The 25,890-nt window shown below is 42.8% G+C and overlaps 1 protein-coding gene across 7 annotated transcripts; it reads left to right on the top strand.

The window, feature by feature from the left end:
* The first annotated feature begins 298 nt into the window (after nucleotides 1–298).
* Nucleotides 299–25,238, top strand: ZNF711 (zinc finger protein 711). Of its 7 annotated transcripts, none has more exons than XM_082289453.1 (13): nucleotides 299–384; nucleotides 5,109–5,213; nucleotides 6,026–6,556; nucleotides 14,074–14,232; nucleotides 15,434–15,580; nucleotides 16,153–16,290; nucleotides 17,413–17,460; nucleotides 17,979–18,122; nucleotides 18,582–18,751; nucleotides 19,181–22,223; nucleotides 22,559–23,575; nucleotides 23,671–23,744; nucleotides 25,065–25,238. In XM_082289453.1, exons 2-10 carry the CDS (start codon nucleotides 5,135–5,137, stop codon nucleotides 19,757–19,759), a joined length of 1,995 nt encoding a protein of 664 aa, XP_082145579.1. In that variant the 5' UTR covers nucleotides 299–384; nucleotides 5,109–5,134; the 3' UTR covers nucleotides 19,760–22,223; nucleotides 22,559–23,575; nucleotides 23,671–23,744; nucleotides 25,065–25,238. The 7 variants fall into 7 exon arrangements, with proteins under 7 accessions (XP_082145579.1, XP_082145576.1, XP_082145575.1 ...); XM_082289450.1 differs by having other exon boundaries at nucleotides 18,582–21,750; nucleotides 21,840–22,223; nucleotides 25,065–25,235; XM_082289449.1 differs by having other exon boundaries at nucleotides 18,582–22,223; nucleotides 22,559–23,088; nucleotides 23,375–23,575; nucleotides 25,065–25,235.
* The last annotated feature ends 652 nt before the right edge of the window (nucleotides 25,239–25,890 follow it).

Here is a 25,890-nt window from a genome sequence, read left to right as displayed (position 1 = left end):
GGTTTTCACGCTGGTAAAAGAGACCCACAGAACTGAAACCATTGTCCGAGTTTTTAAATGTTGGGTGTTTTATTGACTAGATTGTTCCACTGCCCTCACGGGGACGGGAGTGTGGGATCTCCCCTCACTGCCCTCACGGTGCTCCGGCCGGGAGCGGGGTCCCCCCGCGGTGCCCTCACGGTGCCGGGGGCGCGGGGGGGTCTGAGGGGGCGGCGGCGGCTGCGCCTGCTCGGCGCGCGGGGGCGCGCGTGACGTGCGGGGGGAGCGGAGCGGGGCCGCGCGCGCTCGCGGCCGCCGCCCGGCCCAGGCTGCGGGCGGAGCGGGCCCAGGCCCGGCCCGGCCCCGGCGCGTCCCGCGGGCCCGGCGCACCCCGGGCCTGCACAGGTGAGCCGGGGCGCGGGCACGGGCACGGTGGAGCCGCGCAGGCCGCGCTCCGGTACGGCCGACGCGGTCGCTGCGGGCCGCGGCCGCCCCTGGGCGGGCGGGCGGGGGAGCCCCGGCCGGGCCCGCCGGTGCCGCGCCGGGCGGGCGGTGCGGGCGGGCCCGGCGGCGGAGGGGCCGCGCGGGCGGGCAGAAAATGGCGGAACACAAGATGTCGGCCGGGCCGGCGGGGCGGGGAGGCCGCGGCTCGGGGCCGTGGGACGGCGTTATCCCGACGGGGACCGGGTTATTCCCGCCGTGACGGCGTTATCCCGGCGCTGTCCCCGCCTCCCGGCCCGCACCACCGCGGGACACTCGCTCCTTTGTCCCCGCGCTCCCTCCGCCGCCTCCCCCCGCCCCGGCGGCACCGCGGGCGCGCCCGCGCCGGGCACGCGCGGGAGCGAGGGAGGGAGGGAAGAGGGAGGGATGCGCCGGGAGCCGCCGGGATGTGCCGGGAGCCGCTGGCGCCAGCGGGCACCGGCAGCCCGGCCCTTGGGCAGCCGCCGGCCGGCTCTGCCCGTGATTTTTACCACGGGAAGTTTTGGTGGTGCGACGCATAGATGTTATTTTTTCTCCTATTTTATTATTTATTATTTTATTATTTTATATTATTTATTATTTATTATTTTGTATGAAGAGCCTTTAGCGCGTTTCAGGCAGCAAGACAAAATCTCCTTCACTGGTTTTGTCTGTGGCGTTTTAAATGGATTTGGAGTGTAAGTGGTCGTGGTGCTTTCTAGGTGGACACAATAAAGGACTTTAAAATGGATATGCTGGTTTTTCATACCCAGTCTTTTCTCTGCCCAGGGTCTGTGTTAACCTGCGTTAATCCGTTATTTTATTAATTGGGGTTTTCTAATTAAGATTTCTGCACAAGCAGGACGTTTCTCATTGCGTTTCTGTCAGTTGCTGCATTAAAATTAGGGGGAAAAAATGAAAACCGTGAAGTGTCATCAGGGGAGGATAATGCTTTTTTCGTCTTCAGCTTGAATGTTAAGAAATGAAATGATTACACAGCATCTGGTTTGTATTTTTCAACGGCGTAGAAGTTTATTTGTTGTTACATTGCTCTATGTCTGAGCCTGGTTCTTTAGGTTTTATGCAGATCTCATATGCAGCTTATGAATATCCAAAACACCAGCAGTGCATGATGTTGTGTTTTCCTTTGGAGCATGTAAACAAGATGTAAATTATTTAGAAGAAATCCGCTATTTTGAAGGAGAGATTAAGGTCTGACCATGCAGTTAGGCTTCATGTGAAAATGCACCACCTGAACCTACTGAGAATAAAGGTGTGTGTAAATTGGGGAGATGCTTAACGTTTGCAGGACCACACGAAATGTATTCCTAAAGCTACATAAATAAAGAGCATGTATTTAAGCTGTAGTTGGCATGTTGTAATTGTCATTCTATAGAAATGTTGTTTATGTTATACACATTTTAAATATGGCAACAGTGCCTGGAAGCCAGCATAGGGATTGGGAGTTTCCTCATCCCCCTGGGAACATGAATGACGCCCTGTTTTTCCCGGGAAAGGTAGAAGTGCTGAAGCATTGCTTGCTATCCCTCCTCCTTAAAGTGCTTTGCTGAAGATCTTTGCACTTGGAGTGTTCTCTTAGACTCTCTCTAAAATGAAAGTGTTACTGGTTATTTTGTGATACTTTTTTTAGGAAAAGTAAGCTAAGAACAGATCAATGTGTATCCTGGGAACTTCCACCAGTTTTTCAGTTGAGATTTGCTATTAGGTCATCCATTCCAAACTTCCAACCATTATCCTTGATTTTAAAAAATACCATGTGCAGAAGTAATTTACAGTTGTCAGAGAGGTCAGATATCCCTTCTTCTACTCTGAAATTCATTGCTTGTCTCAGCTGAGCGCCATCTAAGGAAGAGCTTTGGCATAAAGAGCTGAAATAGGTTGAAATGAACCTCAGGCTCATTAGAAAGAGAACAGTTATTTTTCAGAAAAGCAAAACTATTCCAGATACAGACATGTTAAAAAAATTTAGCTGTAAGACACTGCTCTGGGAATCTCGGTGTAGGTTGGATGAAATACTTCATTTTGGGATCTGATGATAATGTGCTCTTTCCTGGGCCAAGATAGCATGCTGTAATGAAAAAAAAAATCAATGAAAAAATTAATGGAATGTTGTAAAGTGAATATTTTATTGGCTGATGCTAATAAAACATTTTCACTGTCTTTAAATACCCAGAGGAGAAGGGGAATTAAGAGGAAAAACTTGAGATGTTACAAGTCAGAAGAAGAGAGGAATGGATAAGTTTGGGATTGTGACAGGGTGTGGAATTGTGACTTTCTGCCTGATTTCTCCTGTTGCAAACCCGTGATTGGATCTGCCTGTGGTGGTGTGGGTGTGTTACACAGTGTACTACAGGAGGAAGCTGAGAAGAACCACAATTAATCACTGCACTGCATTTTTTTTTTTGCTGTTCCCAATAACAAGATTTGCCTGCATATGTGACGTGAAACTGCATCATCTGCACTGCTGCAACCTGTGAGCAGAGCCACCTGGTTTGGGGGGAGCTGTGGGCCTTATCCATGGCTAATTCTTCCAGCAGTAGCAGGAAGGGCTTTTCCTGCTGTCAGTGCATTCCTTTAAGATTCCAAAGTTGATATAAAAAATAAATTTGTGATTGTGTGGTTGATTCAAGTCCATCCTTTGTCTGCAGTGAGGGTTTACAGAAACATTCTTCATAGGATTGGTACAGCTTCAGCAGGGTTGTCGCCTGTGTGTCGTTATCCATCTCTGATTTTAGGGGAAGTTTAAGGGATTGCTGGTACTCCATGCACAGAAGGTGCCATTCCATAACTCTGGTTATTTTCCTAGTCCTGTTAACTACCAGGAAAATACTTTTTTAGTGATACATTGCTTTCCCTGCAGAAATTTAAATTATAGTCCTTCTTTGTACTGAATTTTTCTATGTACCACAACATGTAATATGTGGTCCACCTACTTATTTAATCTGAAAACAAGTTGCTTATTGAGAAGGAAAGAAGTCTGGCATATTCTTCCTGTAATCTCAGATTGATTTAAATTAAGATAATTTCTCATACCCATTTACACTGAAAAAAGGATCCTCTGAATGTAAAGCCTGTGGTCAGGAAATGTTAGATACTGCCTTAATTCTCAAATAGTTAAATGAGCCATTTATGGTCTAGAGCTGCATCATATTCTGTACTAGCAAGGATTCATTAGCTACTGTGAGAACTTTGGATGTCTGTGGCGATAATTTGGGAGTGATGGAGCATTGCATTGAGGTTCTGGAGCTGCTCTGTGATCCTTACAATGCTGAAAGAATTTGATTTTGGAGTGGAATTGAATTAGTAAAATCCTTGACAGCTTTCCTTATGGATAGTGTTTGACTTTTTTGGTAGTCGTGAATCCAAACCTCCTGGGGGTGGATCAGTGGTTTTTCCTTGCAATTGCCATCACTGGGCACCTTTGCTGGAGTAGCTCAGGAGTTACGTGAGGTCCTGGCTCTTCCTGGCTCCTTGACTCTGCCTTGGAGGTGTCTCAGATTTTGGGGACTTGTTCCTACAGCTTGGCTTGTTTCATTATTCACCTTCCTTGGCTGTGCTGGCTCCTGAGGTGGAACTCACTGCAGTGGGGTTGTCAAGTTTTGTTCTACCATAAAGTAATTGGAGTTTCCATCAAGGTTTGGATTTAGATGCTGAGATTTAACGAATTCTTGTGGTAGGATGCTGGTGATTCCTTTTATGAGATCTAGGAGAGCAAAACCAAGGTTGGTGCTGCAACAGGAAAGCACCATACTTTGGAGACTTACTCATGAAAGATTTGTGCTCCCTGCTCCTCTCTGCACCACCCAGGTCACGTAGTTCTGAGCTCTGACCCTGCGGTCGCTTCCCACAACTCCTAAAACTCCTCGTCTGCTCTGTGATAGTCACTTTTTCTGATTCTTGGATACGAGAGGTCAGGAAAGTGCAAGATTTTAGTCTTGTGCAACAGAGATTTTTTTAGGCTGGAGATTTTTCACCTGTGAAAGCCTTGAGCTCTGTATGATCCAGTATGTGCTTCTGTGGAGTCACTTTGTCTGCACTGAGAACTCGTGTAAAGTCTTTTGGGTTGCAGCAAGTTGCAAAATAATTCAGAATCCCCACATTTCAGTGTTTGGTAGCAATGCAAATAACATGCTGGAATGCTGATTTTGTCCTTCTCTCCTGTGTTTTATGGGAACAGTCTGTCAAATGATACATCCTTTCTCCTGCTCTGGGAGTGACTTTGTGTAGCTGTACCTTGTCAAAGAGATTTGGCATCCCCAATTAAATTTACGTGTTAAAATTGGTTTTGAATTGTCTCATTTATCCAAATTTTGAAAGAATTGGAAAAAGTGATACTCCCAATACTTTCTTCTTTGTAGCGCCGAACATCCAGAATCACCAGTCTTGATAATTAGTTAATGAAGCTGTACAGACAGGGGCAGAGCAGAGGTGACTGCTCTGTGGACAATTGGTAATATTTATTGTTATGCTAAGGTCAAAAAAATAGAAACCAAAATAATGAAGTTAATTATATGAAGTATTGCTGATGTTTTTCTTGAATTTGCGGGTAAATACTTCTCTGTGTTTGTCAGTGTAACACATCAATCCAGTAAAGCTGACCAACACAAGAACACTGTTAAATGTAACTTCTCGTTTTTGTTTTATTGCAGTTATTTGTGAATGAATTTGGCTGAATATGGATCCAGGTGGCGGGAGTCTTGGATTGCAAACACAGGAATCCAAAATGCCTCACACTATGATCATGCAGGATTTTGGTAAACATTTTAACTATTAAAAATAGTGAGTAAAATCCAGGAGATGACCTTCTCAGGTATTGGGAAGGACCATGTCTTTATACCAGGATATTTGCATTTGAATTACAACTGAATTACTGAGTAATGTTAATTTTTTTTTTTTCATTCTGATAAGAACCATTTCCTTGAGTGTTTTCAAGATTAAAACTGCTGTTTGTGTGTTAAAATAGTTCACTATGCGTTCTTTGTTATGTCTAGAAAAGTAGTCTGCAAATACGACTGGCCAGTCCAGTCTGTTAATAAAAACCAGGTTTCTACCTCCAGCCATTCCTTGTGATGTGGCAAGTCGTTGGAAGTTTTACTAAAAATATTACATACGAGTGTTTATTTTTAACAAGGCCCATGCAGTCCAAAGGATGAGTCCTTTTACTGTAACAGCAGTTAATGGTTTGTTCCCACACTTTCAGTGTCACGCAAGAGTTCTGTGAAGGTTCACGTTGCTGCTGCAATGAAATGTTTGCTAACTGGGAATTTTTAAAAAAAGAGACTGAATTGTAAACTGGCCTTTAGTTTTTAACAGATCCTCATTGTAAAACCTAAGTTTGGGACAAACTCCACATTATGTCTTGAAGTGGTATGTTTTGTTTATCTTGTACAAAACCGGCTGCTTTGGACAGTGTTTATCAGGTGAAATGCAAAATGTGGATGTTAAGATGTAACAGATTTTTACATCTGTGTTTAACTTGTCTGTGTGACAACTCCATTCCTTAGATAAACCAGTTGCTGGTGCAATAATTGTAACATTTTTCTCCTGGTTCATGGTTGTTCCCTAGTGGCTGGAATGGCTGGCACTGCTCACATCGATGGAGATCACATTGTTGTGTCAGTCCCCGAAGCTGTCCTGGTTTCTGATGTGGTCACGGATGATGGGATAACTCTTGATCATGGCTTGGCAGCTGAGGTGGTCCAGGGGCCCGACATCATCACGGAAACGGACGTTGTCACGGAGGGCGTCATCGTTCCCGACTCCGTGTTGGAGGCTGATGTTGCCATTGAAGAGGCTTTGGACACCAGCGACCACGTTCTGACTTCTGACCTGATCACAGAAACCGTGCGAGTTCCTGACCAGGTGTTTGTGGCAGACCTTGTCACAGGCCCTGAGGGACACTTGGAGCACGTGGTGCAGGACTCTGTGGCCGGGGCCGACTCACCCACCATGGTCTCGGAAGAGGTGCTGGTGACGAACTCGGATTCAGAAGCCGTCATCCAGGCAGCTGGGGCTGTCCCTGGCTCCACAGTCACCATCAAAACCGAGGATGACGATGATGGCAAGAGCACATCTGAAGACTACCTGATGATATCTTGTAAGTTCCACAGAGGTAGATGGAAGCAGGAGGGAGCTGAGCTGGAAGTGCTCTGGTGGGGAGAACTTCCTATAACTGGACTCTTGGAACACTCAGGGAATAGGCTGGTGCCCAGTTAATTTCTGGTGTCTGAATTTGGGGGTTTTGATGCAAAGTCACTGCTACAACAAGAAAGAGAAGGACATTGATGCTGCTGAGTGAGTGAGTGTGTATGTTTGTGTTTCTGAAACTAGATATTCCAGGAAATTTGAGAAAAACACCTTGGAAAGTTAAACATTCAATTAATTTTGAATATACTACTTTTTTTTTAAAAACGCCTTGGGTATATTACAATGTTACGCAGATTTGTGTAAAAATAATATGTTGGGCTTAATCAGGAGAATCCACAAGGAAATAGTTTTTTTAAGATCTCTAACTCAAAGTTTTCTCAATGTGTCCACAAAATGTAGTTTGTTTAGTGTATTAAAAATTATAATAGGCATTTCATTGTCTGTTGTGCTGTTCTGGGCTGAACTTGGAAATAAGGGGTCGTGTGCTTTAATGGATTGGCTCATTAACACATTTCAGTTCCCACGCAGCATCCAGCTCCATATGATCCTGTTGACAGGTAGCTGAAGTTGGCTGCTGAAAGAACCTTGGGTACTTGATGTTTCTTCAGTGGTTACATTATACCCAAGGTACCAGTTGTTGCTGCTACACAAATTTGATAAAATATATGATAGTTAATTTAAATTTTTTGACTTGCCCAAATCACTTACTGAAATGTGAGTAGGTCAAAACAGATTTTATTTAGTCAGAAGCAATATGTTAAAGAAAAAGTCAATGCCAAGTGTGTCGAAGTGTCAGTCTGTTACAACGAGCTGCATTTATTAAAAATTTCATGAGAGAGGACACAACTGATTCGTGATTATAATGATTTCACTCTCTTATAGTATTTATGTCCCTTATGCAAGGTGTATTTTGATATTTATTTTCATTCAGTCTAGGATGAACAGCAATTATTTTTAAAGCTTTCCATCATTACTGTGTCACTAACAGAAGTCAAAAAGAGGGTTTTTTGAAAAAGAACTTCAAAAATGAGTCTATAAATCAACTTAGACCTACAATAAAAAAAATCCTGTGTGTTTGTAACTAAGAAACACCATTTTTACAGTCAGTCGTTTCACTGAACAAATTGCTCCTTTCTGGCAGAGAACTTAGGATGAGTTTATTCTGTAACTGGCGATTTCCCTTGTCATTTTAAGTGCAGTCATCTTTGGGATTCCTTCTGAGACAGAGGAGTGTGATTGATGCTGATGATACTGCACTTAGACCAGAGCATCTGAAGCTTTCACTTACCTGATGGCCCCACGTGTGTCTGACACATTCATAGTTTTGTCAGGTGCTCTCAAGCTTGGCTTTCACAATGTTTCAAAGCCATTTTGAGACCTAGTTTTCAGCAAATTAAATTTTTATATATGTATAATCGTGATGTGCCTGAATAGTCACAGTTGAAAGCTACATTATTCATCTAGGATTTTGTTTAAAGTAATCATTTAGATAAATTAAGGCAGTCATAGAATCTGCTAGGTTGGGAGAGAGCTGTAAGATCATTGAGTTTAATTGTTCTCCTAGCGCTGCCAGGGCCATCACTGACCATGTCTCCAAGGGCCACATCCATATGGCTTTTGAAATCCCTCCAGGGATGGGGACTCCACCAGTGCCCTGGGCAGCTGTGACAGGACTGGACAGCCCTTTCCATGAAGGAATTTTTCCACTAGCCAACCTGAACCTCCCCTGGCACAGCTCAAGGCTGTTCCCTCTCATCCCGTCCCTGTTCCCTGGGAGCAGAGCCCGATCCCCCCGGCTGCCCCCTCCTGTCAGGGACTTGTGCAGAGCCACAAGGTCCCCCCTGAGCCTCCTTTGCTCCAGGCTGAGCCCCTTTCCCAGCTCCCTCAGCCGCTCCTGGTGCTCCAGCCCCAGCTCCTTTCCCCTCCTTGGACACGCTCCAGCCCCTCAATGTCCTTCTTGTCCTGAGGGTCCCAGAGCTGTCCCCAGGACTGGAGGTGCCCCAGCAGTGCCAGCACAGGTGATGGGCACTGCCCTGATCCCACTGAACACACCATTCCTGATGCAGGCCAGGTGCCATTGGCCTTTTTCCCACCTGGGCACCCCTGGGTTCATGTCCAGCTGTTGGCATCAGCACCCCCAGGGCCTTTCCCAGCTTTCCAGCCCCTCTGCACCAGCCTGGAGGTTTCCATGGGATTGTTGTCACCCAAAGGCAGGACCTGGCACCTGTGAACCCCCCCAAGTGGCCTCAGCCCATGGATCCAGTCTGTCCAGACTCCCCTGCAGAGCTTCCCAGCCTCCAGCATCAACACTCCCCCAATTTGGTGTCACCTGCAAAGCCAATCCCCTCATCTGAATCATTGATAAAGACAGCTCTGTTGTGTTTCCTAAGTTTTGAGCCTGTGTTGTGCTGGGAATGCCAGCCTGACCCTACAAAGTGTCTGCTATTGTGTTTTTGTCAGCAGAAATGAGTAATTCTTACGCAGTTTTTAATTTTTTTTTTTATTGTTCAAATATTACCCTTGAATTTGTTTTGTTTATGGAGATAATGTGTTGTGTAGAATAGATAAAGGCCTCAATTTATCAAGCAGGTCAAAACTTCTTACTTACATTTTTTCAATTGTCAAATGTTGTAAATAAGTAAATTTTACAGTATTTCATTTGGGGTGTATACAAAGGACTGTTGAACTGTTTTATAATGTAAATCACACCAAAGTGGTACTTTTAAAGAATTTCAGAATATTTAATTGTCTTTTAATGAAATTTGGCATCTGAAAAGGGGAGATTTTACATAAAATGCCAGATATACCCTTAGGGAGTACTTTGAGTTGTTCTGTGGAACACATGTGGGAACTACCAAAATACTACATTTTAGGGTATGGAGCTGACTGTGGAATTTTAATTTCCCTTATGCTTGTTGGGACTTACAGCTTAAATGATAGAACCATAGAATGGCTTGCATTGGAAGGGACTTCACTGAAAGGTGATTTTTCACCATTTTGAGGTGACATTCCCATGTAGATACTTCATACACTTCTGGTAATTACATTTTTTGTGTAAATACTATTTGGACAACAGTAAGTTCAGCTTGATAGTTGTGTGATTATCTGTGTATGATTTTGTGATTGGAAATTTTCATTGGAAGATTATCACCACTCTGCAGATAAATTCAGCTTTTTCAAACCAGCTTTATAAGCATAGGACTTTAAAAATCTATTTTTGATATGTTCACAACACAGATACCGCAGGGTGTTCACACTCCCTTGCTTTAAACCATCAGAACACCTTGATAAAAAGGAACTGAATCCCAAATGCAGTGGTGGGCCCCTGACCCCAGCCCTTGTCAGAGTGAGATGGAGCTGGTGAGCAGCACATCCCGAGGTGCAGGGGCAGTGGGCAGTGGAGCTGAAGCCTCCCCTCTTTTGTTTTTCAGGTTTGCGATATTCAGACCCACAGCGGGTTGCCAGCCCCCGCTCCGCGTGCCGGCCCCATGCACTATTCTGGTGACCTCAAAGCCACCACTGACCCACACTGGAGCTGGCCCGGGGGTAAGGTACTGTGCCACCAACACCTCCTTTTTAGTGTCTTACACTGTTGCCTCATTTGCTAAACATTTTAGGATTCCTACTCCTCTATTTGAACCTATGGGACTTAAGTAGATCAGACATTAGAAAAACCCGGAGAATTGTCAAAGCATGGGACTTATCTTGCCCTCGTGTTGCTCCTCTGGTGGCTGTGGTATCACCAGCATAGTGCATGTGAGGCATCACATGGATTGGGAGCTGGCAATCCACGGTGAATCTGGACATCACACACCTGAAAACAGCCAAGCCAGGTAAGTTTAACACTGGGAGTGTGCTGAGTTTTCCTTTAAAGCTTGTTCACTCAGGAGGATTCAGCATCTGTTTCTGCAGGTTCTCTGGTGTGTTTTTTCAGTTAATTTTAAGGGACAAGGTAATAACATGTAGTGCTTCTGGTGGGTGAGTCAGAGCTGGAAGACACTTTGATATTCCATTGACAGAAAGTAAGCATTCCCTGTTCCCAGGAGCTATACCTGGGAAAAGCAGCAGAGAATTTAGCACTGATGGGTTAGCAGTGATTGAAGGCATCTTACCTAGACAATAGAATGTTTTCATGAACTGTTTCAAAAAACAATAATATTTTGTAACAAATATTACTTGTCCTGCTGTGGTGTTTTTCTCTTACGTAAATCTGTTTAAAAGGTAGATGGAAACCATGAAATTTACTTCATATAAGACAGCAATTTAAGCAAAAGCAATTGCCAGTTCTGTTTTGTTGTATTTGAAACAAAAAGCAACATCTTACAGATAACAGTCTATATTGGTATCATTTTCTCAGCCCAGTTGATATTTTCCAAATTTTGCTATATTACACATTTGCTTTTTTAGAAAAGTGATCCCAGAGGCCCTGGGTGCACAAACTCCCTGATAGGTTTCCATTTTTTTAGCTTAAATTGTAAAGACTGAGTTTTTTTGAAAATACACAGGATGGTTAATGGTGTGGAAGTAACCACAAAAGTTAAAAATACTGCTGTAAGTTTGCCCCTCTAAAACAGGACTCCCTATTTTTAAAGGATATTGAAGATTTGAGGGCTTTACCTGCAATATTAAAACACAGTATTTGAGTGTACGTGCTGTATTAGTGTTTTGGGGTTGGTTTTTTTTTTTTTTGCTGAAAACATTCTTACAAAAATTGAAAAATTCCTCATATTTTTCCTTTATGTAAAGTTTATTGCATTGCATTTGATGTCCTGGTAACTGTCTAAAATTGTGGGATTTTTTCTTCCATTATTTCACCAGCCCCATAGTGGTGCACAGTCACTGTCACACAATATTAGTTAAATAGTTAGAAATTTTACCATAAAGAAAACTTCCTAGCACACCTGTGAAAACCACCCTGTCCAGCAGGAAGTTGCTGTTGTTAAATAACCTCCCAGGACAAGTACTTATTTCTGTTAAACTGGTAACATGTTATGTTTATAAAATGTATAAGTTTAGAAGAAGTTGGTGTTGCTTGAGTTGCAGATTTGAGAAGAACTTTATTACCACCTCCCAGTTCTAAATTTACAGGACAGATTACAGTTTGAAATACTCTTTTTGGCAGCATGTGTAGTCATAGAGCTGGGTATTTAATCCCTCCTTGTACTGGGAGTTACCTCTGGTCCTTCCAACACTCAGACATGCAGTGGGAGTGGTCATTGTATTAAATTAAACTTATATTTATCATTTTTCAGAACATGAATAAAAAACCTTTATAAATGTTAAAAGCCTTGCAGAAAGGAAAAAAAATAGTCTTTAATAAATTCATGCTTAGTAAATGTATAGAAATACTTACTCCAAGATAAGGGTATTTCAGCATCCCCACTTTTTTCTCTTCTGCCAGCCCCATTCTGGCAGCATAACAAATGTCAATTAGCAGGTGCAGTAACACTCCCACAGTGGATATAAAGGGGTATTAATGGTCTGCTGCTGGGAAAGTTGAGTGTCAAAGGAATATTGCAGGTCCTCTCTTGTGGCTCCCAGTGCTTGTGCTCTGACTGTTCCCAGTGTCCTGCCAGGTCACACGACCATCATGCAGCACGTCGGACTCTCACTCCTTGAGGTGTTGATGTTGCTGGCATAGATTGCAGTAGAGATTTAGAAAGGTTTTTTAATTAAAAAACAAAAACTCTCTTCCTGAGGAAATTTTTTTTCCCTGATCCATGTTTGATACTTTTTTAGCAATGGAATTAATCTGCTAGTTACAAAAAACCCCCTACCAAACAGCTAAAGCAGCATTTTTTAAATGTTTTCCTAGAGGTTTCAGGTTATAGAGCCTGGTGCTGATAACAGCAAGGGTGTGGGATCAATCCCCATATGGACCATTCTCTTCAGAGTTGGACATGATGATCCTTGTGAGTCCCTTCCAACTCAGAATATTAATTTTCATCAAAGTATAGACTTCATAGATGTTCTAAAATGAAACCACGTATTTACTTGTACTTACTTGCATTTTATCTAGTTCTGTCCTCAGTAACTTCTGTACTCACCTGATGCAGTCCAAGATTTGTGAATAGACATGATGTTTCCCAGTGCTGTGAGCTGGGTAGGTGTCCATGGAATCCTGTCCATGAGTGGGAAGAGCTTAGCTGGGGATTGCTGAGGTGGATTCCCACTCCCCTTGCTGCAGGAGAGGCGTCCCCCCTGAGCATTAAAGGCTTAAAGGGACTCCAGTTTAGCCTGGGCTGGAGTCTCAGGGGGTTAAAGCAGCTCTTGGGAGCAGCCACCAGTGCCCTGGGAGCAGGAAACTGGGAGGGGCTTGGGGACCACTGCAGCCATCCCAGGTAAACTGGCCTTTCCCAGGGATCAGAGCCCTCGGCATCCCTGTGGAGTCAGGAAGCTCTGCTGTCACTTCAGTGTTCCTTTTAAGGACTTCTTTTTGCTTAGTGCACACATACTTTAATGTTATGTGTGCAGTAAGATGCTGTGTCCCTGGAATGTGTTTCATTCAGATTTTGTCTACATTTTGTGGAATTCTCCTCTATTTAGAGGACTTCCGTGGGTGTTCAGCACTGCACAGGTTTGTGTTGACCATCTGCACAGGAGCTAAATTTATCCTCAGAGACAAGTGTGTTGGTACATGTGTCAAAGAGATGCTGAGTTCAGTGCCCTCTGTGCTGGCAATATGGGGTGTATCTATGGACATCTCTGTGAATGCCCTTTTTACCAAAATATGTTGATTTTAATCGTTTGAATGTCAGGGGTTTTTTTAGAAATTAAATGAACATTTTGAATGTAAAGGCCAAATAACCAGAGAGTAAGTTGTGTAAAACATGAGGAGTCAATCTCTCATAGTAGTATTTGGATTTATTGTCACTGCATCTTTTAATCAGCTGTCTATTATGGATTAATCTTCATTAATGTGTATGTTTTCAAGTGGTGAAGTGGATAAAATCATAATTTCTTTTAGGGAGAAGATACAGTCAGATTTTTGATGCACACTTCTTTAGCTGGGAATATACTCCAAGTCATTGCACTCCACAAGAGTTTCAGCTACTAAATTTTAGTCACCAGTGTGTTGGTGAAACTTTTGAGGACTCTTAGACTGTGACAGGCAATTCTGGGTTAATTTTTAACACTTTCGTATAGATGTTTAATTTTAATTATTGATACGTTTTTGCTTTCTAAGGATAATAGTTTCAGCCATAACCAGTTACCTTATTCCCTTTGATGACAAGCTCCCTCTTGTGTCCTCCTTTCTGTAATTCCTGCTGTGTTTCCTGAGTTGCAATAAAATACTGAACTTCTGGAATCTCTTATAAGTTTCTTGAGATGAGCTGCTTTTAAAGGGCACTTATGAATATAAACCTTTCCTGTACATGGGGAGAATAGTGGAGAAAATCATGCTATTGATTGCTTTGACTTCTAAAAATGTGTTTGAACCTCATTATTATTCTCTTCTCTTTGCAGTGGATGATGTTGGAGAGAAATTGGACCATATTGGAAGCACTCCCTTGAAGATCAGTACCGAGGTGGCAAATGATGATGTTGCTAAAGATGATGGCTTTGGTTCAGAAGTTATCAAAGTGTACATATTTAAAGCTGAAGCTGAAGATGATGTTGAAATAGGTACTTTGATATCCTATTTATTCTTCCAGTTTCGAGGTCTTTCTGTTTGTTCTTAATTCCACGTAATCCAGTGACTGGAGTGTTTAGTAGAACGTGACATTTGTGGAGGCTCCCCAGATGCAGCAAATGGTTGTTGTGGATTAGTCTCGAGTTCTTTTTTGATTAGCAGGGCTATTTTCAGGCAGGCAGAGCCCAAATGTAGAAGTGGCTGTGTGTCTGCAGCTGTTTTCTCAGCTGCTGCTTTTCTCTAACTTTGCAAGACACAAGTGTGTCAGTACAGCAGAGCCTCTGGAGTGGATCCCTTTTGTTGCTGGGAGCCTTTGGTGGATTTTGGTGATGATTGCAGAGAGAGGGGAGGATTTCTGGGGCTGCTGGTGAACCAAGGCACTCAGAATTGCTCTGCACTTCCCTTTCCCCACAGATAGACCAGCACTCCCAGTGCTCTGAGGGGATGCACAGCTCACCTGTGTGTGTTCTTGAAAAAGAGAGTCCCCCTCTTGGTTGTCCTTGGAGCTGGAACCTCTGGATCATTCCCAGGCCCTGTTCCCAAAATACTGTGTGTTTCTCTGGGGATGGTCTGTCAGTCTCCAGGGACAGAAGGGACAGACCTTCTGCTCATGCAGCAGCAGGGAGAACCAAAACCTCTTATGGCTGAGAAGTAATTCCCAGCAGGGATGTTCTCTGAGCTGCTTTCAGGGCGGTGGTCCCAGCAAATCATCCCATTCCCTACTTGGGAGCACTCCCTCCCCTCAGCAGGGCTGCTGCTGGCGGTGCTGAACCTTTGCTGCCCAGCATGAGGAGCACATAGAGGAGTCTTGACCAGGAATCTGGGAATATCCACGATGCCAGGCTGTGTTTGGGGCAAGGTTAGGGTTGCAGTCAGGTTTTGGTGGGCATGGACAGCTGTGTGTCTGCAGTGGCAGCTGAGCTCCTCCTGGCACACATGGAAGGGTCGTGATCCCTGGGCAGGGGTTGGTCAGGCTTGAATTTATCAGGACATGCCCAGAGACTTTTTTCCTCATCTCTTCCAGACTACTAAACTTGCATGATTTTATGACAGACCTGGATGTAAAAACACTTAATTGGAGTTTTATGAAAAACGGTTTTGTTGTAAACGAGAAAGAAATACTGAAATCTGAAATTAATCTTACCAGTGGCTTGTTCACATTGACTTAATGTGTGTCACTTCTTTTTGTTCAAGGTGGGACGGAAATTGTCACTGAGAGTGACTTTCACAATGGCCATTCTGTAGCTGGAGTCATTGAACAAGGAGGTGTTGGGAGAATGCAGCGAGAAAAAATGGTTTACATGGCTGTTAAGGACTCTTCTCAGGAAGATGAAGACATTAGTAAGCATAATAAGAAACATTTTTGTTTCTCATGCTGTTTGTACACCCATATAACCATCATTCTCAAGGACATTTTTAATTTTTTCTGAAGAATTCTTCAGCCTGAAGTAGTAGAAAACTAAGCTCATCTTCCCTAAAAATAAAAAACAGGCCATAATTATTATAAAGTGATGTGGGTAATGCACTTTGTGCATACTGTGTGCAATCATTTCATTATTTATATTAAATTTAACATGTCCATGGATGAAGTTAATGAGGTTAGTCATACTTCTTCTTTTTCTATTTTCCTACTGTGAATTAAGCAGCTTTCTGACAAAGAGGCAAATGTCATCAGTTGCAAGCTTATGAATTTGTATATATTGGAAATTTTGTGGGCATTTGTTTTGGATTAGTATTTATTGATACATGTTTTCTCTCTTTAAGGAATGTCTGAATAAGCAATGAACCCTTAAATGCCAAAGGAAGAAAATTAATTTATAATGAGTATCCATCAGAGCGAGAGCAAATTAAATGAAGGAAAAGTTAGGACAGGCAGAATAAAATTAAAGATTTATTCTCCTCCCTTAATCCAGGCTGTGCTGAAATAGCAGATGAAGTTTATATGGAAGTTATTGTAGGGGAAGAAGAAGCCACATCCCTTCCAGACACCCAGCTTGAGGACTCTGGCGTGAATAAAACGTTTGTCCCCGTTGCTTGGGCTGCTGCTTACGGTAGGAACCTGTGCTTCTTTCCTGACAATCCCTGCCATTATTTCCTCCCTCATCCAGCTGCCAGAATCTCTGGGATGACCTCACTTTGTTCTTGGGGTTTGGAAACAGCTCCTGATCTCTGCCATCCAATGATTGCTGTGTGTTGAGTTTCATGGAGTAGAAGGAAAGCTCGTTAGGAGAAGTTTTATCTTGTTTCTGATCCCAGCTCAGATGTACAGAGTGTGTGGGGTTTGATGCTTAATATTGAAGATCTTAAACAAGAACAGACTTAGGTATTTTTCATTAGCTGGGAGGAAGACTTCAAAAAGGGAATGATAGGAATAAACATGTAAATATGTTCCTAATAATTTCAGTTTATATATGTGTCTTAAGCCTGTTAGTCCTTCAGGTGAAAAACAAAAAAGATGATTTGTTTTCAGATAGCAGAAGTGTCTTAGGATATATCGAGAATCCTGTCTATTCTTTTCTATTATTTCCTTGGATTTTGGTGTGTTAAATGTTTGTTAAGGGGGTACCAAGTTATCCATAGTTTCTGTTGCAATTAATTAAGCAAGTTAGTGAAAATTCCTTGGTGTGGTAATGAGAGCCCAGCAGCTGGGCTGGTAAAGTGCTTCAGAACCACAGAGCTTTGGCACATTACAGCAAATACTTCCAGTGCAAAATGAGGAATGTGCTCCTGAGGTATTCCTTGTGCATCTCCCAGAGCTCCATTGTGCTGAGAGGCTGATAAGGGCCAAGTCCTCTTATCTGGCTGCTTTACTCCAGAAAGATAAGGTGCTTCCATCTCAGGAGCAAAGTGTGCCTTTCAGATAACCTCTGCATGGGTATCTGAAGGGATAGATGAGGTTAAAAGTTTGCAGAAACAAGCATATTAATAATGGAAAGCAGGAGAGCCAGCAGGGTAAGCATGCAAACACAGATGGGGTGGATAAACCCTCCCAGAGATGGGATTTTGTCTCCTGAGGCTCAAGATTACACAACACTGAGCTGCACATCTCCACTTGGATGGTGTTAACCTGTTACTTATTAGCTAAGTTAGTTTTCTCTCATTATCAGGCTTTCAAAAGCATCATCTTTAAAAAGAATACTATTTTATAATGACTAAAATACCATTTTCTGCAGGAGATGAAAGAAGGCTTCCCCGAAGATACGAAGATGGTCAAGCGGCAGGTGAGAGCTTTTAACAGCATTAAAACTAAAACTGTCTTTGAAAAAATAGACATTTCTGTGTCAGTGCTCCTAATCAGAGATGCAAAGAATGAGCCATAAATTAGATATTGAAGGACACTACAGTCTTTCTCTACTATTTTGAATTTAAAACAATTCTAGATGTCTGTAAGCCTTCGAAGGGGGGTGGGGAAGTTGGGAGGCACTGCCAGATTTTTAATGTAGTTTTGCAGACAGAAAAGAGATAATGCAGTTGTTAAGAAGTAAAAACAACTTAAATAAAAATCAAAGAATATATTCAGAAAGGAATCAGTGTTTAAACAATCATACCCTTGACTTTTGCCAGGAAAAGATAGATAGTGGTTCCTATTAGCACACTTCTTTTTGATGTATGTTGGTGGTAGAGGAATGGGCAATGCTTGTTTTTAAAAAGTAGATAATGCTGCTGTGCAATTCCAGTCGTCAGTCCCAAAGAAACAAGTTGTTTAAGGTTTTTTATGGTGTCTAATTTTTGTTTCTAGGAAATAACTTGGATACACGATTAGAAAACAAAAACGGTAATGCAACACAGTACCTGCAGATTTGTGATAGCATTAGCACTAATAGAGTGCTCAAACAAAAAACCAAGAAAAGGAGGAGAGGAGAGGCCAGGCAATGGCAAACAGGTAAACACTGGATGGTTACGGTATTGTCATGGAGTGCCACTTACTCCTGTCCTATTCCTTTTCTCTTTTTTAAGCTGATGCAGAATTAAAAGCTATAAATGATGATTTGCGTATTTCCTGTGTCCTTCCCCCCTCCAGTTCTGTGCCTAGAAAATGTCGTATTTTGCTATTCAGTCAGTACACTCAGGGCTGATGCAATTCATTGGAATGTTGCAAGCTATTAAAAAGTACCCATGGCTATATTCAGTGCACATGTGATATTCCTGGTCTGTTTGAGCAGTTTCTAAAACAGAACTATATAAACTATAGGTGCTGTGGATTGGTTGTTTTTAAACTACTGAGCCACTCTCTCTGCTGCAAGTGTAAGTGCATGAATTTGAACAGCACTTGGATGATTGAAAACTTCTTAATCAGTAAATGTGTTTCCTTCATAACTTGTTTTTGTTTGTTCAAAAACAGCTGTTATAATAGGTCCTGATGGACAGCCCTTAACAGTTTACCCTTGTCATATTTGTGGGAAAAAATTTAAATCCAGAGGATTCTTGAAAAGGCATATGAAGAACCATCCCGATCATATGATCAAGAAGAAATACCAGTGTACAGACTGTGACTTTACAACTAACAAAAAAGTAAGTTTCCACAATCATCTGGAAAGCCATAAACTTATAAATAAAGTTGATAAAACGCACGAGTTTACAGAGTACACAAGAAGATACAGAGAGGCGAGCCCGTTGAGTTCCAATAAACTCATCCTGAGGGACAAGGAGCCCAAGCTCCACAAGTGCAAATATTGTGACTATGAGACTGCAGAGCAGGGGCTCCTCAACAGGCACCTGCTCGCAGTCCATAGCAAGAACTTCCCTCATGTGTGCGTGGAGTGCGGGAAGGGCTTCCGCCACCCCTCGGAGCTGAAAAAGCACATGAGGACCCACACGGGGGAAAAGCCATACCAGTGTCAGCACTGTGTGTTCAGGTGTGCTGACCAGTCCAACCTGAAAACTCACATCAAAACCAAACACGGCACCGACCTGCCCTTTAAATGTGAGCACTGTCCCCAGGCCTTCGCCGACGAGAAGGAGCTGCAGCAGCACACAGAGCTCTTCCAAGGGCATAAGACTCACCAGTGTCCCCACTGTGATCACAAGAGCACCAACTCCAGTGACCTGAAGCGACACATCATTTCAGTGCACACCAAGGATTTTCCCCACAAGTGTGAGGTGTGTGAGAAAGGCTTCCACCGGCCCTCGGAGCTCAAAAAGCATAGCGAGACCCATAAAGGGAAAAAGATCCACCAGTGTAGGCACTGTGACTTCAAAACGTCCGATCCTTTTGTACTCAGTGGGCACATCCTCTCCGTTCACACCAAGGACCTGCCTTTTAAATGCAAAAGGTGTAAAAGGGGCTTCAGGCAGCAGAATGAACTGAAGAAGCACATGAAGACCCACAGTGGCAGGAAGGTGTACCAGTGCCAGTACTGTGAGTACAGCACCACGGACGCGTCGGGCTTTAAGCGCCACGTCATCTCCATCCACACCAAAGACTACCCCCACAGGTGTGAGTACTGCAAAAAGGGCTTCCGCAGGCCCTCCGAGAAAAATCAGCACATAATGAGGCACCACAAAGAGGCCATAATGTGATAGGTGAGCTCCAGAAGGAAGCGATGTAGAAACTGTGATATGCTAATTGGGGAAAAAAATAAATCTCACGAACTGTTTCTCCTGGTTTCAAAGCTTGATATTAAACCATAACTTCACATTCTTTGTATTAAAAGTCTTAAAAAGTATTAGGGTTGGCAGGGGATCTCATAGCCCTATGATTGTTGCTTATCAGAACCTAAAGAGCACTAGAGAATGCAGAGGATGGATGAATGTCTTAAATTTGCAGAAAGATGGATGAATGTCTCCAAGTGAACAGTATTTGCCGTTGCTAAGTCTAGAGGACAGGGCAGAGCTGATTGTGTGACCCATTCTGTCAGTCCCAACGTGTGTCTCCAGTATGGAAACAGATCCCTGGTGGGGTGAGCTGCAGAGGCTTTGCAAAGGAGCCCACTCTTCACTTCTTGTGCAGGTTGGAACAGGGAGTTTTAGTCAGACACTTCATCACAACGTTTTCAATTGTGCCTAGAAATTGAATTCCAGAACTGGCGAAATTTGGGGGGTGTCCCTTGTTTGGTTTGGTTTGGGGTTTTTTTTTAAAACATTTCATAGGGAAACTTTTTGGTTTCCTTTATTAGTTTAGGTCCAAGAAGCATTTTTTTACTGGTTTTCAAAGCTGCTAACCTATTTTATTGCAGGATATGATGTTTAAAATAGAGCATTATGTTATGGTCTCAGAGGTGGTGTTCTGGTGCTAGGGTTAAAGATGTATATGTATATAATTTCCCTTTTTTTATCTGAAACTACAGTTGAATGTTGTTCAGTATGGCACATATAACAAAATTAACTTTGAATTTGACTTTTTTTTTAAAGGATAAAAATGGATGCAGCTCATAGTGTTGTGACTCAACACTAATTTTTTTCCTCGCTACTTTAAAGTCTTCTCTAAAAAGAATATTAAAAACAGTTGAAAACTGTAGGGTTTTTTTTAATTAAAATTCAAAGTACTTAGAAGTTCTTTAGGACAGTGTTCTTAACAGGTATGACAGTTACTGTCCTACCTCCTAATATGAAATTTTCCATATAGACATAAAATAGCACCTTTTAATCGATTCTTTTAAAAAAAGATCTATACCATGCTATAAACATGCATTTTCAATCTGTAAGAAAGTATATATGCAGTATTTAACCAGAAAAATCTGCTGCCACTAGAGTTTGGAGGTGGATCTTGAGTTTACAGTGTATACATTTAAAATATGCATCCCTTTAAAAATGCTTTGTGTTAGCATGCTGCAAATCCAATGGCGCTTATATAACGAGCTGGTCTAGGGCTATTTAATGAAAAACCTGGTCATAAATGTTATGCATATAATGTGTATTTTTTACTTTTTAGTTGCTTCATGTTTGCACACAGCTGTTCACATGACAAATTGTAACTTCATGCTATATTGTGGCTTTGTGTTCCAGATAATGTTCATATTTTGTTTTTGCACCAGATGAGAATCAGTTCCTTGAGAATAAATTTTTTTTATATTTCTAAACTTCAGAAAGTTAAAATTTGGGAAATCTCTTAGACAAATAAGTGTTTTATGTGGCTGTAAAAAATGATGTACACGCTGTAAAATAAGATTGTCACTGTTCTGTGGGATTATTATTTCTAAATGTGTTACTCATCGTAACGGGCATACAATAAAACGCATCTCTTGCACTCCAGATTTTTTGGAGTTTCCTTTTCATTTCTGGTGTTTAGGAAAGTCTCATTCTCTGTAAATATGCCTAATATTTTTAATTGCATTATTCACTAATTAATATGTGATCATGTTTCAAGTAAACAGGTTACTGCAGGTCTATTTATCAGGCTGTTTAGGGGAGAACATTGGGTTTGATTTAACCCTTTGAATGTACAGGTAAGGTATTTGTGTTTGTTTTGCTTATTTCTGAATTAATTATCAAATGTGATACTGACATTCCCTTGAAATTTTTTTTTCCTTTAAGAGCACAAAAGACTTCTCACATATTTTGGGAAAACCCAGGTACGTTTTGTCTTTTTATCTGTGTAATAGAACAGCTTGCAGAATGAAATGGTAAAAACGCTGTGATCCTAAATTCCCTCTCTTTTTAGAATACTTGAATTACAATATCAGTAACAGATTAAAAAGCTGAAGAAGAACATGTGATATTAAATGAACCCTTCATCGAGGATTTCCAAGGGGCTGTGAGCCACTGAACTCGTAGGTTCTGCACAAAGAGCAGAAATTAAGCAGACAGGAACGACTTCATCTGGTTTTTGTTGCTGCTTTTCCTTGCATGCCCAGCAGTCAGAAGGGAAAAAGTCTTAGTGCTTTAAAGCTGTGGATTTCTCACAACGTCAATGCTTTGTTCCTCAATGTTACATTGAGTACATGGACTGAAGGAGTTTCTTCGTAGCCGCCTGAAGATGATCCCTGGCTCTGCCCATGGCTGTGCTGGCTCATTTTTCCACCCTGCAGATGGACCAAATAACCAGGTAATTGTTCTGTATCAGGAGGTCGATTGCTGTTCTTGACATAAGATTTTACTAGAAAGTGGCATTTTAAATCTTCGGAAATGCGAGGATAAAATGTCACCTGAATCCTCAGCAGTTTGAGGGACAGTTCCCAAATCATTCTCTGTGCCCTTTCCCAGTAAATATTTAAGAGCTGTGACAGACAGGTCAGGGGTGCTTGAGCAAGCAGAGCCTCACACGTGTGCAGGGCTTGCTCTGAAATGTCAGATCTGTTTGGTGCAGCTTTTTATTGGGCTGACAGGTGCAGTTAAAAGTGATTCACATCCTGATCATTAGCTGTGTTTTTCTTTCCTCAGGTTTCGACTGCCCACAATGAAAGGTAATAAATTTGAGAGAAAACACGGAAGAGCAGCAGCAGAACTCTGGAGGTAAAGGTGAGGTACTGGGTGTGGGCTGGTGGCTGCTGGACTTGTCAGGGACTTCCCAGCCAGGGCCCTCTTTGGCTTTTATTTTACAGCTGAGGCAGAGAAACCTCAATACTGTAGAAAGGTCAGTCAAAAAACAGAAGGCAGTTTTCTCCTTTTCACTGCAAAACAAGACTCTGCATTCTGGCAGATAAACACAGGGCAGAATGTAGATTGTTGTAATTATATGAAGTTAATAGTGTCTGATTTTTTTCTAATTTGTTCCTGAAGAAAATGTAGAAGTCTTGGTGGACCTACCTGAAATGGAGGTGGGAAATGAGCTAAGGTAAACTGCTTCTAACCAGCACTTACAGAGCTGAGTAAATGAGAAAATATGTTTTTATTAACTCCAGCAGAAACCACCTGAGGTAATCAGTTCCAGTTCCACAGCACAGAGGGGACAGCTGAGCCCACAGTAACAGGTACTTTATAGTAAAAACCACTAAATTTGCTTTTTAAATAAATATGGTCTGAAAATAAAACCAGCCCATAAATAAATGGCTATATGCTTTATCTACTACTCTTAATTCAGCTTTTTGACCACCATGTATTGCTCTGTGTTTTGTGTGAGTACAGTGTGTAGTTACAGCCTCTGCTCAGTAGCATTTACAAGGTCTGGTGATGTTCAGATTCTTTGAGGAGCTGTCCTTGCTAGGCCAGGACAGAACTGGCTGGCCTGAGCAGGAACCCAGGCTTTTTTCTAAGCAGGCTACAGCTCTCCTGGCTGCTTGAGGATGGTGCTTCCACTGTGATGGATCAGCTGTATTTGAAAACAGAGCATTTGCCTGATGGTGGCCTTTGCCCTGGAATTGTGTCACCACACCCAGCAGCTCCTGGTCTGAGTCCTGTCCCTCCTTAAGGGAGTTCCCTGCATGTCCTGTGCTGTGCCACGGAGTGGAGGAGACACAGGTTGGTGTCACTGAGGGGCTGGTTGGGAAATCCATGGCTGGGATGAGCTGTCATTAACTGTGGCCATTAATAACTCCCATTCCTGCTCTTTGTAGCTTCGTCTGAGCTGTGGGAAACACCCAGTCCTGGTGGGAGCATAAGGAGCACCTGCACCCAGACACCTGCACAGGTAATTCTGATGGCATTAAACAAACATGGTGCTGTTAGGTTTTGTTTTGGTTAAGATCAGTAAAGGTGAAAAGTCTTTTGCTGACAGTGTAATGTAACTGAAATCATTTATTACGCTGACCCTGTCTTGTGGCAGGAGCACAGTAACTCTTAAGTGTAGAAGTACCTTTTAGTCACTGCTCTGCAGAAAGAGGGCTTGCTTTAGAATCTGTTCTAGAATACTTACTGAATTCAGAGGGGCAAGGCACTCCTTGTTCAAATGAGGGTATTTAATTAGAGCCTGTTCTTGTAAAGCCAGGCTGAAGGGGTGGCCCAGGCAGGTGAAAGTGCAGGCCCCTCTCAGCCTGGACACACTCAAAGAGCAGCAGCAGGTTTTAGTTGTGGCTCTTTGCCCAGTCCTGAAGAGCACAAGGCCAGCTGGACATCCAGCATTACCTGACGGAGGACTGGCAGCAGCAGCCAGAAAAGGGACGCAGCCCTCATCCTTCACTTGTAAAGATTCATAGAGAGGAACAAGACAGCACTTGCTCCCCCTTCACACAACATGGTTCCAGGACAGACAGACAATGACCCAGAGAGTTAAACTTGGCTTTATTTCATGGTTACACATAGCCTCCAGCATTTTTTCCCCATTAAACGTTGCCTAGGGTCTATAGTATCTGGGAACAGAACTACATGGCTGCAGCAGGAAAGCAAAGCAAGAACCCCACGATAAGAGAGCACCTTTGGATTGCAGCGTTCAAACTTTCCCTGTGATTCTCTGTGCTGTGTTGCTCAGACAACTGCTGAATCATGAACACCAAATCAGTTTGAAAGAATTTCTGTGGTCCTGCAAGGAGCAGAAATTGTAAATGGCAGGTTGGTCTGATAAGGAAATTTAGTCCATGAATGAAAATAGCTCAAAGTTCTTCTATATAAAAAATATGCCAAGTTGTTGAAAATTTGAAGCACAGCAAATAAATACTTACAGCTGGTTTGGGGCTGAGAACACATCACCTCTGAGGTCAGAAACATTCTCTAAAATGAGCCTTTGCCCAGCCTTCACTGAACTGGGTCCTGCTGGCATTTGCCAGGTCAGAAGCTGGGTTTGCTGTAAGTTTTGTCCTTTGTGTCCGAGCTTCCCAGACAGAGGCAGGTGTAAGGTAAGGAGCAGGTCCCAGTGAGGTATTTTTGAAGTTTCCATGCAGCCCGTGACTCTGCACTGAAAGCAGCCGTGGGAGGGGTGGGACTGACATCGGGGTCATTCCCACTCTCAGCATGTGGACACAGAACATGGCTACAAGGAGGAAAAGGTTTCAGGTGTCTTCCTTTTGTCTCCTAGACTGCCTCAGGACTGGCTGAAGAACAGGAGTTAGTCAAGAACAGCTGAAGTCCACAGAGGGATGGCATCCTATTCTTCCGAGGGAAAAGTGAGTCCTTAATGTTTTCTCAGCCTTCCTCACTATCAAGACTGAACCTTTTTTTGGATGCAGAAGAGCAGAAAGTAAAGCAGTTTTAGTGGTTGTGAACTCCTTGGAGCTCAGAGGTTTCTTTCATTCCTAAAAGAAACAAGCAACTTGTTAGAAGAAATACATAAACCTGTTTCTGTTGTGAAACAAAACTACCTCCTGTAAAGCATCTCATTTAATTACCTACTTGTTTTCTCTTGTGAAGGGTCCAAGGGGACCAGTGAGCCTTTCCTCTGTACCAAACACTTCACTTTTTAATTTCTCTTTTGATGTTTAATTGCTTGACATTTCACTAGGTTGCAATGCACCTGGGTGAGTTTTAGGGATCAGTAATAAAACTCTGCTCTTTGCCAGTGACCTGCACTTTCTACTTTCCTAATCCTGCTGCAGGCAAGGTCCCCTTGGGGAGCAGGCCAGGTGTGCTACCTGCATCTGCTCAGGCTGTCACAAAACTGTCTCCTGGCTGTGTCCCCCCCTTGGTTGTGTCCAGGTGCTGCTGTGACCTTGTGCCTGCAGCCACCACCACCCCTGCCTGGCCACCCTGCCATTTCTCCAGCCTTTTCCTTGTAGCCAAACTTGGCACCACAAGCCACTGCCTGTAACAGAAATAGCTTCTGCAGCCCTGTTTTCTATTTTTATTCTGAATCACTCCTTAAAATGTCACCACTCTTCTGCATTCCTGGGTTAGTCACTGCCATA

This window comes from Coloeus monedula (assembly GCF_965178545.1).
Source record: "Coloeus monedula genome assembly, chromosome: 12".
NCBI classification, from domain to species: Eukaryota; Metazoa; Chordata; class Aves; order Passeriformes; family Corvidae; genus Coloeus; species Coloeus monedula.
The sequence above is the reverse complement of the archived record's forward strand: the minus strand, read 5'-3'. Positions and strand labels throughout refer to the sequence as shown.

Excerpts from the sequence above, each read along its gene's own strand:
- ZNF711 (XM_082289450.1), top strand. The coding sequence starts at position 5,135 with ATGGATCCAGGTGGCGGGAGTCTTGGATTGCAAACACAGGAATCCAAA. Across the intron at positions 6,557-14,073 it reads AGACTACCTGATGATATCTT|TGGATGATGTTGGAGAGAAA; the intron begins GTAAGTTCCACA and ends TTCTCTTTGCAG. Across the intron at positions 18,123-18,581 it reads GGCCAGGCAATGGCAAACAG|CTGTTATAATAGGTCCTGAT; the intron begins GTAAACACTGGA and ends GTTCAAAAACAG.